Source organism: Sciurus vulgaris (genome assembly GCF_902686455.1).
Source record: "Sciurus vulgaris genome assembly, chromosome: X".
Classification (NCBI taxonomy): domain Eukaryota; kingdom Metazoa; phylum Chordata; class Mammalia; order Rodentia; family Sciuridae; genus Sciurus; species Sciurus vulgaris.
The window spans coordinates 92,450,675-92,467,513 of NC_136471.1; the positions used below are offsets into that span (position 1 = coordinate 92,450,675).

Genomic DNA, 16,839 nt, shown 5'->3' on the forward strand with positions numbered 1-16,839 from the left:
GATTGCCATCCTGACTACGGTGAGAATGAATCTCAATATAGTTTTGATTTGCATTTCGCTGATGGCTAAAGATGCTGAACATTTTTTCATATAATTGCTGACCATTTGTACATTTGAGAAGTGTCTGTGTAGTTCAATTTCCCATTTATTGAGTGGGTCTGTCATTTGTTTCTTGGTGCTGAATTTTTAGAGTCTGGGTTTTTTTTTTTTTTTTTTTTTTTTTTTAATGTATTCTGGATGATAACCTTCTGTCAGAAGAGCAGCTAGCAAAGATTTTCTCCCCTTCTCTAGATTTTTCTCTTCACGTTCTTCATTATTTCCTTCGATGTGCAGAAGCTTTGTAATGTGATGCCACCCCATTTATTGGTTCTTGGTATCATTTCCTGAGCTGCAGGAGTTCTATACAGGAACATTTTGCCTTTGCCTGTATATTGGAAGGTTTCCCTTTGGTTTACTCCCAGTAGCTGCAAATTTTCTGGGCCTTTATCTAGGGTCTCCATTCATTTTGAATTCATGTTTGTGCAGGGTGACAGATAGGGTCTACTTTCATTCTTGTACATGTGGATACCCAGTTTTCCCAAGCAAGACTTGTTGAAGAGGCTGTGTATTTTCCAACACGCTTTTGGGATCATTGTCAGAATTCAGAAGCCTGTCTCTGTAGATTTTTCTGTGTGCTTTCTATCCTATCCCATTAGTCTATGTGCCTGTTTTGATGTCAATATCAGACACTTTTTGTTATTACGGTTCCATCATTTAACTTGAAATCAGGTATTGTGATGCTTCCAGCATTGAATTTTTTCCCTCATGATTGCTTTGGCCATTCTCAGTCTTTTGTTATTCCACATGAACTTCAGGACTTTTTTTGTAGTTCTCTGAAGAATAGAATTGGTATTTTGATCGGGATTGCATGAAATCTGTAGATCACCTCTGGTAATATGGCCATTTTACTGACATTACTTCTGCCTATTCATGAACAGGGGAGGTCTTTCCAAACTTCTGGTGTTTTATTTACTTTTTCAGTCTTGGGTAATTGTCCTTGTAGATTAATGCCTAGGTGTTTTCTTTGTTCAGGCCATTTTGAATGGAAGCATTTTGCTGTTTTCTTGCTCACTGAGTTCACTATTGGTGTATATATAGATAAGCCGCTGATTTTTGTGTATTGATTTTGTATCCTGCTGCTTTGCTGAATTTATCGCCTCTGTAAGTGTTCTGCCACAGTTACTGGTCTTCTAAGTACAAGCTCATGGCATCTGTAATTAGCGGTAATTTGATGTCCTCTTTTGCACTTTGTAATCCTTTTATTTTCTTCCTTCGGCTAAAATGTCAATTACTATATTGGGTAGGGGTGGAGAGCCTGGACGTCCTTGACTTGCTCCTGAGTTTTGAAGAAAATACTTTCATTTCCTCCCTCCCCATTCGGTATGATGCTGTATTTGGGTTTGTCATATATAAGCTTCATTATGTTTAGCTAACATCCTTCTCTCCACAGTTTTCTTAGGGTTGTTGCCAATAAGGAGTGTTAAATTCTGTCAAAGGCATTTCTGCATCTATGGGGATGATGTTGTGACTTTTGCCCTTTATTCTATTATGTTGTATATTATGATAATCGGTTTGTGTGCACTGAACCATTCTTGAATTCCCGAAATGAAACCAACTAGATCATGCTATATGATATTTTCAAAGTACCATTTACTTTGTTTTGCAAGTATTTTATTAAGGATTTTTGCACCTATTCTCCTCGAGGATATCGGTCTGCATTCTCCTTTCCTTGATTAACCCTTGTCTGGTTTGGGTTTCGGTGTGATAATGGCTTCAGGAGAAGAGTTTGAAAGACTTTCTTCCCTTTTTTTTATTCATGGAATATATTGAGGAGAATTGGTGTCAGTCCTTCATTAACTGACAAGAACTTCCTCATTTAAGGTCTTGTAGAGATCAGCTGTGTATTCATCTGGGCCTGGCCTTTTATTTGGTGGGAGGCTTTTAGCTACTTCTTATATTACATTGCTGCCTATTGGTCTGTTTAGGTTTTCTGTATCATCTTGGTTTAATTTTGTTATGTCATATGTCCCTAAAACTTTGAGCACTGTCTTTCTGAAATCTTCCACTTTTATTTTTATTTTTGGAATATAAGTTTTAAACATCTTCCCTAACTATCCTTTGGATGTCAGTGATGTCTCTTGTAATTTCCCAATTTTGCTCTCTAACTTTTTGCTTGCGGTCCTCTTTCCCTTTTGGTAAGTTTGGCAAAGGGTTATTCAATGTTGTTAATCTTTTTCCAGAACCAACTCTGTTTCCTTGATCCTTTGTGTTGCTTTTTATTCTCTGTTCCATTACTTTCGACTCTGGTCTTTGTTGTTTCTTTCCTTCTGTGTCTGTTGGGATTGCATTGTTCATGTCTTATTCCTGAAGATGCACCATGAGCTTATTTATTTGAGATTTTTCTGATATTTTTGTAGGCACTCATAGTCATCAACTTCCCTCTTAGAACTGTCTTCAATGTATCCCACAGGTTCCAAAATTGTGTATTTCTATTGTATTGATTCCCAGAAATTAAAGTTTCTCCCCCAATTTGTTCAATGACCACTAATCACTCAAAGTGTATTGTTCAGTCCCCATGTGTTTGTACGAATTTTGCAGCTTTCCTTGCTGCTCATTTTTTATTCCATTTCATTACAATATGACAACATGCAAACAATGATTTTAATTCTTTTTTGTTTTGGCTGAAAGTTGCTTTGTGGCCTAATAGATGAACTACTTTGGAGAATGTTGCTTGAGCAGCTGGAAAGGAAGTGTATTGTTCTGATGTGGAAGGAAATATTCTGTAGATGTCTGTTAAGTGCATTCGATCTAAGTATAGTTTAAGTATGTAATACCTTTGCTGATTTTGTGTCTGCTTTACCTATCTATTTGTGTGAGTGGTATATTGAAGTCATCCACTATCCGTGTAATGGAGGCCATCGTTCCCTTTTTCTCAAGTAATGTTAGTTTCATAAAGGTAAGTGTACTGACATTTGGGACATAAATATTTACAATGTTTATATTCTTTTGTCCACTGGTGAGGTGTGTTTCTCGTAGACAACATATAGTCATGTTTTGTCTTTTTAATCCAAACCCTCAGTCTATGTCTTTTAGTTGGAGAATTAATACCATTCACATTCAGTGTTATTATGGAGATTTATGCATTACTTGCTGTCATTTTGTCTTTTTCTAACGTTGGAGTCATTCCCAATTCTCTTTTGCTTTTCTTCCAATTTGATTTATTCTTTGATTTATTTATTTATTCTTTGACCTTCTCTCTTGGTCACTTTCCTTCTTCTGTGTGTCGGCTTAATTTAAGTGCCTTCTGCATCACTGGCTTGGTGGTCATGAATTCCTTTGGTTAGGAAGGTTTCAATATCTTCTTCAATTCTGAAGGATAGCATTGCTTTATACAGTAATGGAGTTTGGCAGTTGTTCATTTATTTAGGCTTGAAAATCATCATTTGATGCACTCCTGGCCATTAGAGGTTACCCTGAGAAATCTGCTGTCATGATGATGTGTTTGCCTTTATAAAGGGACTTGGCATTACCCTCTTAATGCTTTTAAAAATCCCTCCTTTTTCTCTATCACTGGCATCTTAACATTAATGGGTTGTGAAGCAATACTTTTCTGATCCTGTCTTTTTGGCCTTCCTAAAGTCCCCAGTATCTTTATGCCCATCTCATTCGTGAGATTTTGGGAAATTTCTTCTCTTATTTCAATGAATAATTTTTTTCTGTATTTTTACCCCCTCCTCAGGAGGTAGATTCTTAAATCTGTGGTTGTTGTTTTGATATCGTCCCTGAGTTCTTGTATATTCTGTTCATAGATTACTATCATGTTCTTCGTTGCAGTCTCAATGTTCCTGTTCATCCACTTTGTCTTTGAATCCTGAAATTCATTCTTTGTCTTCATCTAGTCTGTTACTTAAGAAGTCTGCTGAATTTATTTTCCTTGGCAGTAGTGGGGATTAAACTCATGGGCACTCTACCACTGAACTGCATCACCAGCTCCCTTTTCCAGCTTTGAGACAGGGGAGTGCTGAGTTGTGGAGGCTGGACTGGAGTTTGCAATCCTCCTGCCTGGACCCCCTCAGGTTCTGGGATTACAAGCATGTGACACTACACCCAGCTCTCCACAAAATTTTTCATTTAGTCTCTTGAGTTGTTCATTTCCTCAGTTTTTGCTTTGTTTACATTTTTAGAATCTCTATCTCTTTATCGAAATGTTCTTTCGTATCCTGTATTGACTTTGTTAGTTCATTCCTTAGTGATCCTCTTAATTCACTCATCGTTTCCAAATTATTTTTCAGGCATTTCCACCACTTCAATATCCCCTGACTGAGTTATTGGGCAATTATGAATGTTTGGAGGTGATCTTGTTTACTGCATGTTTCCTGTGTGTCTTTGTTGAAATTTTTGCATATATTCAGATGGATGTTCCTTCCACTGTTATGAGAGGGTCTTTTTTACTGAGTTTCCCTTTTTCTGGATGATAACCATTCTTGGGAGTACATCTCCGTATCAAAGCACCCACTCCATGTGTTCAAAGTGCTATGTCCAACCCCTGGCACCGCTCGACCATAGGGTAGTAACCAGCAGAAGCAGCAACGACGTGAAAGCCATCCTTATTCTAACGTGTAGTAAGAACTTAGTGAAAATACTCTCTGCTCTCTTCAGTAATGTTCCTAGAGAGAAGAAACAAGGAATAGTAACCTATAATAAGCTGAAAATTAGGCAATAAGGAATGCAAAATGAGTATTAAGATATATAGAACAGTCGAGAAAATTGGGAGTTAGTTGAGGTCCAAGATGGTTTGGACATATAAAAAAATCGAATTCATATTGCCAATTATTGAAACTCAGAAAGATGATGATAGATGAGGAAATATATTTGGAACCAGCTCAGGTACATCTCCAGATGACAGAATCATAATTGGCTACTCTGAGGAATAGAGACTTCCCTGAGAATTAAGACTGATGGACCTTTGGTTTCAGTCTATTGGCTGAGCATCATGTTTATTCGTTTGTTCAACGTAGTAACAAAAGTAATAAAGACAGTGTTGATGTCAAAAAATACTACTGTAGCAAGCATTTTAGCCTTTTCTGGTGGGTCACAGAATGTTCTGTTCCATTAACATTAACCAAGAAGAAGCTGCACATCAAGGTACTTCCTATTCTCAATGCCTCAAATGGTGCCCACAAAGCTATACTGCCTTTTAAACGAATGGATTCAGAACATCACATTGCTACTTATGATAACATTTTCAAAGGTATACAATGTAAAGGAATTTAATGTTGTGTTTTGATGGAAAATAATGTCTGTTTCTTTTCTGAGTAAAAAAGCATTGGGCGCTCTTTACGGAAAATTATAAAATATGGAAGAATGAAATAAAAATCGTGCACAAATTAAACACCCCAAATAAGCAGTTGGTTATGTGTCTCCCATTTCTCTTTGAGGACCTGCTTATTTCTTTAATCATATACATATTAAAAAAAACAGCACATTGTACCCCATGAATATATGCAATTACTATTAAACAATTACATTTTAAAAAAGAAAGAAAAAAATTAGAAGTCATTGAAAACCTTGGAAAAACATATACTTGGGGGAAATTATTCATCCTACAATATAAAACAAATGGGTGATTTCTTATGCAAGTACACTCTGTGAAAACTTTGAAGAGAAACACTTTAAATCATCATGAAAATAAAAGGATAAATAGATGAACTTGAGATGAAAATCAGCCTCCTTCCCTAAAGTACAAATTACAAAACAATAGGCACATTACTAGAAGTTCTAATAATTTTAAAATGAAAAAATCAAACATTGAGATAAACTCTTCTCTGTCAAATGAACAAACATTTGATCTTTTTAGAAAACTGTTGATACTCCATGGATATCAGTCATAGTGGTGTAGTGAAATGGGCTCTTTTATACATCACCCCTTGCTGAGATTCTTTCCCAAGATTCTGGGTTTTGAAGTCTCTTAAGAAGCTATATGAAAAACTCTTAAATTATAAATGATGTATTTCTCTAGGGTTAATGTTCACTTGTAATATTACAGATAAATATTTCTGTTACAGTGCGTGTGTTTTCATTTATATTGGTCAACATAAGAAGAACATAACAGTTTTACACATATGTTCTACTTCATATATAATCTCTTTTAACATTCACAAACTTAATTAGAATCTAAGCGTTGGAAAACAGTAAAATGTATCATGGAACACCCACAATAGTGAATCAACTTTGCTATAAAATTATTTTCACAAGACCCAATTTTGTTGTCCTACTTGGCAGTCGAGTGTTTTCATGCAAAAATGGCCATCCTTGATTCGGGACCCTTGGGGCTGCCACAAAACGTAATTCCTGATACTTCCTGTAAGCTCCATCTGCAGATAGCAGCATTTGTTTTGCACATGGTAAGCATCACTTGGAGAGACGGGAACTCACAGGCAAAAGGGCTAGCAGGTGCCTGTGGTTTCTTGTGATCTTGGCATCATATAGAGGCTGTGCTTGGGCTGAAGTGTATGTGAATGTCATGCATTGCTCTGCTGTAGCAAGGGTACCTCCATCTGCTTACTGTGCTCCCAATTCATGAGAGTTGTATTTAACATGGAGGGGGGATAGATGAATGAACATCAGCCATCGGTACGAGCTTAGCTGGCACTGTTTACACTCTGATGACAGTGTCCCAGAATCTGTAGGCAATTTCTAACCTTCCTGCATCCCCCGGGTCCTGTGTTAAGCTAAGTTTGTATGTAGAATTCCCTGCCAAGAAGATGGGGAGTACTGGTCACGTAAGGCATTGAGGCTTCCTTCCAGTAGAGGGGCTGCCGTGGATTCCTACCCAGACTTCTGACTTAACATCCTCGAGAGAGCCCTTAGGATCTTGCCTCAGGCAATTCTTGTTTCTACAAGGTCTTCCATACATTTTGCTGGTTCTGGTGTTTCAGCAGAACCATTTCACAACTTCCTCACATCCAAATCAAATCACAATCCTTTGAACACTTCTGCTTGTTCAGGGGTAATCTCTCACAGCAATGGAGACAGGGAGCTGGAGATCAGCATCAGTTGAAGCCTGCCCTTAGAAGCTGCACTGGAGCCATTTGCAGCACATCAAGCACAAGTCCTCAGGAAGCACGACCCTCCAGCTATCTGATGGCAAGAATTTGACCATTTGCTAAGTAGTTGCTCACCGAAAGTCTAAATCTGGAATTCAGTATCTCCCGTTGGTTGAGTGCTTTGGAGTGCACTACATTTAAAACTAGGATGAAGACTGGAAAAAAGGAATAAACATTGGTAATGATAATGATAATGACCTTGCTGTGAAAGACCAAAAAAGAGAAAAGATAAGCTAAATGTTGTCATAAGATAAATATTGTCATACTGCTCTCAACATACTGTTGTATGTACGTATATGTGCGTGTGTGTATATATGTGTACATATATATAACATATACATGATGTTTTATTTTTTGCAGAACCACATGCCTATTCAAGGAGCTATTAAGGAAAGAGAGAGACTGAGAAATTTCAGCTTTCTTCTCAAGATATTTCTTAAGAGTAGCCCAGTCACATGGAAAGAATAGGAGCCGTTGCAACATTAGATACTAAATTACTAACAGGAAGCCTTCTGCTGATAAGGGCCTCCCTTTTTCTCTTTACCTTCCATGTACTTTTTTCTGTCATGGGACCTTTAGAAATTGGCCACTGCAGGGCAGGGGTGGGATGGGGGCGGGGCAGGAGAAGAATTCATCAAGACAATAGAAAGAGTTAAGAGTTGATTGGAGGGAGATATACTGTACCCTGACAGTGGGAACAGTGACGAAGGAATCTGCCCACCCATTCAGAGAGCGGTCCTAGCTTATATGTGCTTCTAAGTTATTTGCCTTTGGTGGGCTTTTTGCTAGCAGCGTTTTCTGCTAAACAAAGGGTGATTGACAGATTCCTGTGTCTTGCCATAGTGCTTATTGTGCATGTCCCTGAAAGCTTCTTCTTGGCTTTACATCAGATGTATGAGATGCAGATAACATGTATGGGGCCTCAAACAGGGGCTTTCCCTTATGGGGCCTCAAACAGGGGCTTTCCCTTATTCTAAGATCAAATCTGGATCGGAGAGGGCATGTTCCTTGGGATGGTCAGGCAACATTTTTGAAAAAAGAAAATGGATCTTGCTGTTTATACTTCAGCAAAGTTAGCCTCTCTGATCATGCAGTGGGGCAGGATGAGAGGGAGGTCCTAAACCTCATGTCAATTCTGCTGATAGATGTGGGGTGGCACCTGGGACGATATGTCACTATTCTCTCCTGCCTGCCTCATTTCCTACACTAAACTGTGAGGTATATAAAAGGAAGTAATGAGATCTGAAAGCATCCACTCAGCCCACTGTCCGCATAAACCGGAGATCATATGCCACTGGCTACGTCAACATAAGTATACTAATGCAAGAATCTCTTACCCAAGAAAGTAAAGTTCCAAAAAACTTCATTGTTCATTTCACTGGCTGCAGGAAAGGCCCATCACTCCACAAAGGGAAGTGTCAAGTGAACTTTTTTTCACCCCAACGTTCTTTCAACCTAGCGTCTCCAAAGTCACGCCTTCACCTTCGTTACAGAAACGAATACGTTGCATGTCCTCACCCATATGTGGATGGTTAGAAATTCGACAACACGGAAGTGGAGAGGAGAATAGAGGTCAACAGAGGCTGAGAAGAGAAGGCAGAGTGACAGAGGGTGGATACTGGGTACCCAAATACAGTTAGATAGAAGGGTACTCTAACAGACTAGGGTGACTCCAGTTTTTAACTGGAGTTTTAACCGGAGTTTGACTGTGTATGTCAGAATTAATGGCAGAGAGGTTTTGAAAGTTTCCCATACAAAGGACAGATGAACGATAAATGGTTGAGGTGAAGGAAATGCTACTTACCCTGATTTGATCATTACACACGCTATACGTACATTCTGAAATATCATGTCATATCCCATAAACACACAAGTATCAAGGGTCAGCACAAATGAAAAAGTTAAAAAAATCTGAGCTTTCCTGTGTCCACCACCCTGAAACATTACATCACAATTCCTTCCCAATTCCAAATTCCTCACCCCCCCCCCTTATGCTTGATGTCAAAATCAGAGTAAATATCCATTAAGCCTTTGCACACCTTTGATGCTGCTTCCTCTGTTGAGATACTCTGCTCCCTATAGCACTCAGTGAAAACATCTGCTTTGTCTTATGCTGGTTGACTGGGCTACTGTTTGAGGACGATGGTCATTTGTATAATGATGAGCTAGTCATTACTGCTGTATACCATGTGACAACAGCCTCATCCTAGATGCCAGGACCAACATCTATGGATATTTCTGAATATCCTGGCTGAATGATAACAGGCACAGTCAGATATTTAAACGTACCCAAATTACTCCCCCCGAAGAAAACAAATTTGAATGTATTTATTCTCTCAGTGTGGGCAAAAGACATCGAAACGATGACCGTCCCCCCAAAAAGACAGAAAGGAAGAAAGAAGCAAAAGAAAAGAAAAATAAGCAGCAGCAAGAAAAGAACTGTCTGTTCAAAATACATACAAAGATACATATGAAGGCCAGCTACCGTGGCACATATCTATAATCCCATGGACAAAGGAGGCTAGGGCCGGAAGACCTCAACTTCCATGCCAGCTTTGCAAGTTCTGAGAACCCCTGTTACAAAAGAAAATATAAAATGCAATGGGGATGTGACTCAGTGGTAGAGTACCCCCGTGTTCAATTCCCTGTAGTGCCAAAAAAAACCAAACAAACAAAAAAAGAGGGCTGGCATTATAGCTCAGTGGTAGAGCACTTGCCTAGCACATGTGAGGCACTGGGTTTGATCCTCAGCACCACAGGAGAATAAGTAAATATAATAAAGGTATTGTGTCCATGTACAACTTAAAAAATGAGGAAAAGAAAAATGCATATTAAGAAATATTATAAGTTCCTTATTAAGTGTGCCTATTAAAGTGGGCCTTTCTGAAACACATCTCTTCCTAGGGCTTTCTAATCTGGAAGTAAAGAAAGTAACATCTGGCAGGGGAACAAAGGTTTGGGGGTGGGCTGCGCCGGGATCTCACTCCTCAAGACAAGATGGCTCTGTTGAGGCTGGAAAAGCCCAGCCCCCACTGAGGGCACCTGACTCGGTGCGCATGCTCCCTGCTGCGCGTCAGTTACTGCACATGCGCAGACTGCCTTCCTGGTGTGCCTAGAGCTGTGCCAAGGCGGGTCCTGTCGTCTTTCTTCGGTAGTGTTCCTTCTTTCTTGCTGATAGTGAGCAGGTGGGTCCTTAGATCAGCCCTGTAGAAGTTTGAGGAGGCACCGGCAGGCTTCCAGGAAGTCGGACTGAGGGCTCCCGGACCCGGGAGTGGGAGGGACCTGGGGGTCATCATCGTCTTTCTCACTGGTGACAACCACCATCATGGGTGTTTGTGATCGTGGAAGGGCCTGGGAGGAGGTAGTAAGGCGGACTGTGGTGAGGTCGGCCGCCTTTATAGCTGGGAGGAATGTTGCGGGTGGTGATGGAGTTATTGGAGTCCTGGAGGTGTCTTCCGTACCCACAGGGCCCATTCCCGAGTCCTAAGTGGGGACTCTGGCGGCAGCAGGGTGGGAAGTGAGGGATGGGCCTGGAAATGTGGGGGCGATGAGGGGGTGTGACCGCATCCCTTAGGTGTACAGAGCACCAGTGGGTGGCATACCTAGTGATCTTTATCTCTACATCTCACCTGTGCTCCGGATGGTACCAAAACGCCCATGAAGGGTTTGGGAGGGAATCAAGGAGACTGTGCATTCCAGAAAAGTGTTATTTTAGGGACAAATGGACTTAGTTGTTGGGAGTGGGTCATTAGTGGTAGCCACTTGAAATTTAATTCTCCAGGGGTATTTGCCTGTGAGTCCCCAGGATGAGAAATCCACCTGTCCAAACAAACCTCATCCAAAATGTCCTATGATGCCATGTGCCTTAGGGCAGTTTCTCTGCCAGCCTGGACAAAAGGAAGGCTTTGCAAGCACTGGGGAAGCATGCAGAGATACAATTATCTGGGGTCTTACTTTGAAGAAGAATTCTACAATTTAAAAAAAATATGCATTAACTCAGGGCATTGGAAATGGTCACCTATGCCATCACCTTAACTGTGTATTTCGAATCACATTATGTAGCTGTCAGTGTGAAATATGAGAAGACGAGGAAGATCAACAAGGAAGTCTACAGAGAGAAAAGGTGAACAAGAATCTTCTCAGCCTGCTGAGCCTGTGGCCGTAAGTGCTTTCATATTTCATGTTCCCCATTAACAGAAACTTACTTTTGAGAAATGTCATTGTTGATATCACAGCTACACTGGTAATATACGCCCGTGCTGATAAGGGGTGACAGTTGGTGTCATGAAGGAGACTTTGATCCGGGAGGATTCTGTTCTGCTCTTGCCTGGATGGTGCTCTTACATTCTAAGGAACTATGCCTGATGATTTTTTTCTGATGAGTACTCACGGTAGATCCCATGCATCCGTGAACATGTGGATTCAAATCCCTTACAAAATCATTGCAGTTAACTCCCGTGGGAGTGACCTCACCATGGGAAGACTAGCTTTGCTAACAACAACAAAGAATAAGGAAAGAAGCCGGACGTGATGGCACACACCTGTCATCCCGGGGACTTGGGAGGCTGAGGCAGGAGGATTTTAAGTTCAAGGCCAGTCTCAGCAAATTGGAGAGACCCTGTCTCAAAAATAAGCAGAAAATAAAAAAGGACCGGAGATATAGCTCAGTGGGAAAGCAAGCCCCATTACCAAAAGTAAGTAGGTAAATAAATAAATAAATTAGAATCAGGTTGAAAAAAATGTCTCTAGCTTTCACATGGTTATATATGTCTATCTATATATATACACACACACACATACACACACATATATGTATATCAATACATTATGCATATTTAAGTTGGTGCTTGTATTATCAACAAAGCTGTTTATTTTTACACACATCCTCCAATAGGCTCAGCAGGCTGGTAATGAACCATCTGAAGAAGAGGAGCCACCAAGGGAAGGTCAGGTTATGGCACCTGGTCAGGAAAGAGGACGTGGAGGACATCCTGAGGCTGAAGGTGATGGGAAGGGCAAGAAAAATGCCCGTGGGGTAAGATGCATGCGTGTATCAATGCGGTAACACTGGAAAAAGTTTCAAGCATTTCTTGAACCTTGGTTGGGAAAGCGGAGAGCAGAGTTTGCAGGTTTGTAATTTCCCTTGCTGTAAAGATTGTTCCTGCTTCCTTGGAGACTTCCTCTGTGTGTCCTTGGCTGGCTGCACATTAGTAATTCCAAGGAAATGTTGATTAATTTTGATCATAAGATTGTACATGATTTCCTAGTCATCGAATCAAAACTGGAGGCACCTTTTTACACTATCGTGTGTAGAGTCCCAAGTCATCATATCTAACATAATAGCAACAATAGCATAACGAGGCCTGTTTAGATGGGTGTGTTAACTTAACTCCTTTGTTACTTTCAAACACCAAGGCATAGACATAGCAACTGATCAGGAACACTTGCCTGCTGGGAGACAGAGCCTTGCTTCAATTTCAACATAGTATTTAGTATTCTCTCATTAGCTACCCTTTTGTAAGAAAAAGTGAATGGATTTGCTTAAAATGCTGAATTCTCAGATATCTATAGTATCACATCCCTCAGTACTGCTCCATGAGGGGATAGTTGAAAGAGCAAGGAGTCAGTGAATGATGACCACTCTGTCTTTGATTGATGTTGTTTTACTGTAGGCTTGGTAAAAGCTGGATAATTCAATATACTGGCATACAGGTTGCTTTCCTAGTATGTATTTAAGTGTCTTTGATGGGTTTTTGAACACTTTTCAGATTGGAAACATGAAAATATCCGAAGAGCCTGTAGATGTTTATTCATTGCATCCATGGGAGAAAGTTGGGAGCCTTCCAATCCCTCTATCTTGATGACTTCACTCAAGAAACTTTTCTTTTTTTTTTTTTTTTATTTCTACTAATATTATTGAATGGTCCCAGTAATTCTTTTTTATTTCCACCTTTTCTTTCTAAAGGGGCTGGCCTGGAAGCTGGTCCTCGGGAACTGCTTCAGCCAAAGACCGGAGGTAAAAAAGGAGATGGTCTCGATGTCAGGGGGGAGTTTGTAACCAGTCTGGAACCCACTCTGGTACCAGAAGCAGGTGTGTGATCCGCGATGTTGCAAAGTTGTGTACAGTCATTTGCCACAATGTTTTAGCTCCAGTGATGCAGAGCTAACATTCCTACTACATTAACAACACATTTCACAAATACAGGTTCTTAAGCAAAGTGGTTAGACCCCGGATGCCCGAGTTTCACTTACAAAAACAAATTGGGCCTAAACCATGTTGAGTCATCCAGTAGGAAAGCAATTTCCACTTTGAAGTATAAGTCTCTTCACCGACTGGCAGCAATTTTCAGAATGCTTTTATTATTTCTGCTATTGACTCATACAAAAGGCAGTTGAAATACCAGTTCTTACAAAACATGCTGATGCATGAATAGACTTTCATACCAACCCTAAACAAAATTTGTGGGAATTTGGATGAACCCTTAACTTCCAAATTGATCCTTTTTGTCCTTAGGAAATACAGTGAATTCAAATCATATATATTAAAATCATTTCCACTGCTGATTGTTGCACCCTCTGGTTCTGTTGGATAGAATGGGGAGGTGTCCTTTTTTTTCATGATTTGGTTATCTTGAAATTTGTGTTTGAATGAAATCACAACATATGAATATCAGGGATTTCACTGCTTCTAAGCAAATGAGCATGCACTGTCTGACATTTCCATTTTTTTTTTCTATTTGGAGACCCAAGTGTCTGTTCTCAGAGTCTGTCATATTCTGAATTATCCATCCATTAGTAAATAATGGCATTTTTGGTCCTTCCCCCAGTGAAGCCTGGAATGACAGGATAATAAAAAGAGAGTAGGCAGTCTTAGTTTCTAGTTTCCGCGCCTTATGGTATAGGAAGAGTGGACGGAGATCAGAGACGGTCCAAGTGGGTGTGAGGAAGACGCCTATGCTATGTAAATACTTGCCCCCTCTCATACTTGATGGAGTGATATTTCTGTTTCTTCCGCCCTTCCACCCTCTCTTCCCACCTTTCTTCTCTTCTACAACTGAGTGAGAATTTTTGTGTGTGTGTGTAGTCCTGGAGATTGAAACCAGGGTGCTCTACCACTGAGCTACAGCCCTGTCCCTCTTTAGTTTTTATTATGAGACAAGGTCTCCCTAAACTGCCCAGGCTGGCTTTGAACTTGTGATCCTCCTGCCTCTGCCACCAAATAGCTGGGATTATGTACGTGTCACCTTCCCTGGTCACAAATTTATTCAGCTCACAAAGAAGAATATTCCTTAGCACCTATTTCATAGACAGCCTGAGCCCTGGCAAGGAATAGTGACGGTGAGTCAGACATAAGTCCTGCCCTTAAGGGCCATGAAGTGTAGGAAGGAAGGTCAGGCAGGGAAAAGAGTGAAAAATACCACAGGAAAGACCCAAGTGAAGCTACGAGGAGTTCCAAGAGGAGGCAAAGGAATTTTTGACTGCCAAGGAAGAATTGGTTTTCTGACTGGAGGACTTCTGGCCTTTTCCCCCCCTTTGATTCCCTACAGCGCAGACTTTTAGAAATTATAGTTATCTGTGTCTGTTACTTGTACCAGATAATGGATTATGTTTTGGCAATTTCACACGTGCATATGATGTAGTAACATTTCTACTATAACAGTGGACAGTATCTGATACCATCTTATCTACCTATGCCATGTATCATATGGTGCATGTTTATACCTTGAGATGTTACTGGATAAGTGTTGAAGTCCAAGCAGCATGGAGTATTACTGTCATTTGTAGTCAACTTAACTACGATTCATAAATGTGTTTTCCAAACGGGCGACCATAAGTTACGAGGGCTTCTGAATTTAATGAAGCACTTTGTATTGAGGGAAGAAATTGCATTAGTTTTCTAAATGTTTTTCCTCTGAAATGCTGAACCATCCCTATTAGACGGTTTATGTTAGAAAATTGTTTTCTGACCACTTCCAGAAACCTAATGAACATGATTACAGTGTAGTCTTAGGAATATCATACTTTAAATGAACATGTTGTTAAGATAAATAACAAAGCATGTGATCGTGCTGTATAAAAATACATGTAAGAGCGACAGGATAAACCTAAGGGAAAGGGAAAGAGGTACTTAATGAGAGACCTGTATGAATGATGAAAGGAGCAGTAATCCAACCAAAAAATGAAAAGGTTGCTCATGGTCAAGGTCGCTGTTGAATCAAGTACCCAGTTCAGATTCCATAAAATGAAAGACAGTGGAAAAATCCCAACAAGGAAAACGAACAGGATACCAACAGATACCAAATATATCATGTAATTGAAAGGGAATACATTCTTGAATTCTGATATTTAAAAATATGAATGAAATTGCTGTGACACAAGAGCACATATTGTTTAGGACACTCCCGTAGTACATGAAGCTAAGCATATCTAGAGAAGCTGTTGCCATTCCAAAGCAATTATTAGATAGATATGTTTGGCATATCTTACTCTCCCTCTTACTCTCCCTCTCCCAGTCTCTCATTCTCCATTTCTTCCTTTGTTTTCATTTAGTTTTTGATTGCCATATTATGAGACATGACATATATCTTCTTCATGTTTGGATGTTAAAAATAAAATGGTCATGGCTGAAAACTAATGTGACTATATAATTCATTCTTACAAAGTCAAGTGCTTTCAAGTGTAAAAAAAGAGGTGCTATTTCATAGTCATGGATGGACTGTAGGCGAAACCTGAAGAATCATGGTCACCTTCTTAAAAACCACCTGGGGGTAATCTAGCCGAAACCAACAGTGTTCCACAGTGGAGAAAGGCAAATGCAATACTTAAATTCCCTTCCACATCACGTATGCAGATCCAAATGTGATATTAACTGTATATTCAGATTATTATTTCAAGCTAAACATTTCAATTATACTTTTTTCTTAATTCATTTTGTTTCATTTTTTGTGTCACATAGATTTTTAGTAAAGATATTCAAGATTTTTACTTTCTACTTAAAATTATCTTTGTTTTTGAAGATAAGTTTCTGTTCTGTTAACTGTGTTTAGAAGTCAGTCTCTTGATTTCCTGTACCATTAGAATATTACGGTGTGTTGTAAGAATAGTGATAACATCCATGCCTGGACATCTCTCTTCAAGGTCTCCACAGAGGTCTAACTGAATGTAAGCCAAACAGTGATACTTACGGTTCTTGATTTAGTCCATTTTAGAGAACCAAATTTCTCGTGTCATTTATATGCCTTTAATGTCACATAAACCGAGTCCTGCTGAGTAATGTCCCCAACTGTTATGTTTATATTACAGGTGAAGGGCCACCTGAGGTATAAATGAAGACAAAGTGAAAACATGCAGGCTGTTGTTGTATTGGCTATTTGACTTTCAATTCTCTCATTAAACTTACAAATTTCTCCAAAGAGGTCTCACTCATCTTTGCTTTTTCCTGGGTATTTGATACTATTGAAAATTGTATCAGTTTTGAAATTTTATGTTCAAAGCTGAATATACCCCTGCTGGTGTGTACACATGTCAAGGTCGCATGTTGATTTTCTTTCTGACAACCACGCTAGACATGCTTATTCCACATTTATCTCTCAGTCCCATTTGATTTTCAACATATGCCATCATACTATCTTTGAATTCTAACAACCTCTTTCTGCTGTTTAGAACATTTTTTTTTCTTTTTCCTGTATTACAA

At 39.7% G+C, this 16,839-nt stretch overlaps 1 protein-coding gene across 2 annotated transcripts; it reads left to right on the forward strand.

Moving 5' to 3' along the window:
- The first annotated feature begins 2,939 nt into the window (after window positions 1-2,939).
- Window positions 2,940-16,552, forward strand: LOC306650642 (P antigen family member 3-like). 2 transcript variants are annotated; one of them, XM_079122747.1, is made up of 5 exons: window positions 2,940-2,995; window positions 11,208-11,306; window positions 12,040-12,148; window positions 13,111-13,236; window positions 16,449-16,552. In XM_079122747.1, the coding sequence occupies exons 2-5, from the start codon at window positions 11,223-11,225 to the stop codon at window positions 16,469-16,471; spliced, it is 342 nt and encodes a 113-aa protein (XP_078978873.1). In that variant the 5' UTR covers window positions 2,940-2,995; window positions 11,208-11,222; the 3' UTR covers window positions 16,472-16,552. The 2 variants fall into 2 exon arrangements, with proteins under 2 accessions (XP_078978873.1, XP_078978874.1); XM_079122748.1 differs by lacking the exon at window positions 2,940-2,995 and having other exon boundaries at window positions 11,049-11,306.
- Window positions 16,553-16,839: the final 287 nt, after the last annotated feature.

What these genes read in the sequence shown, in the direction of transcription:
- LOC306650642 (XM_079122747.1), top strand. Translation starts at nt 11,223, where the DNA reads ATGAGAAGACGAGGAAGATCAACAAGGAAGTCTACAGAGAGAAAAGGT. An exon ending in AGCCTGCTGAGCCTGTGGCC is followed by an intron (nt 11,307 to 12,039) that starts GTAAGTGCTTTC and finishes ATCCTCCAATAG; the next exon opens with GCTCAGCAGGCTGGTAATGA. An exon ending in AGGACATCCTGAGGCTGAAG is followed by an intron (nt 12,149 to 13,110) that starts GTGATGGGAAGG and finishes TTCTTTCTAAAG; the next exon opens with GGGCTGGCCTGGAAGCTGGT.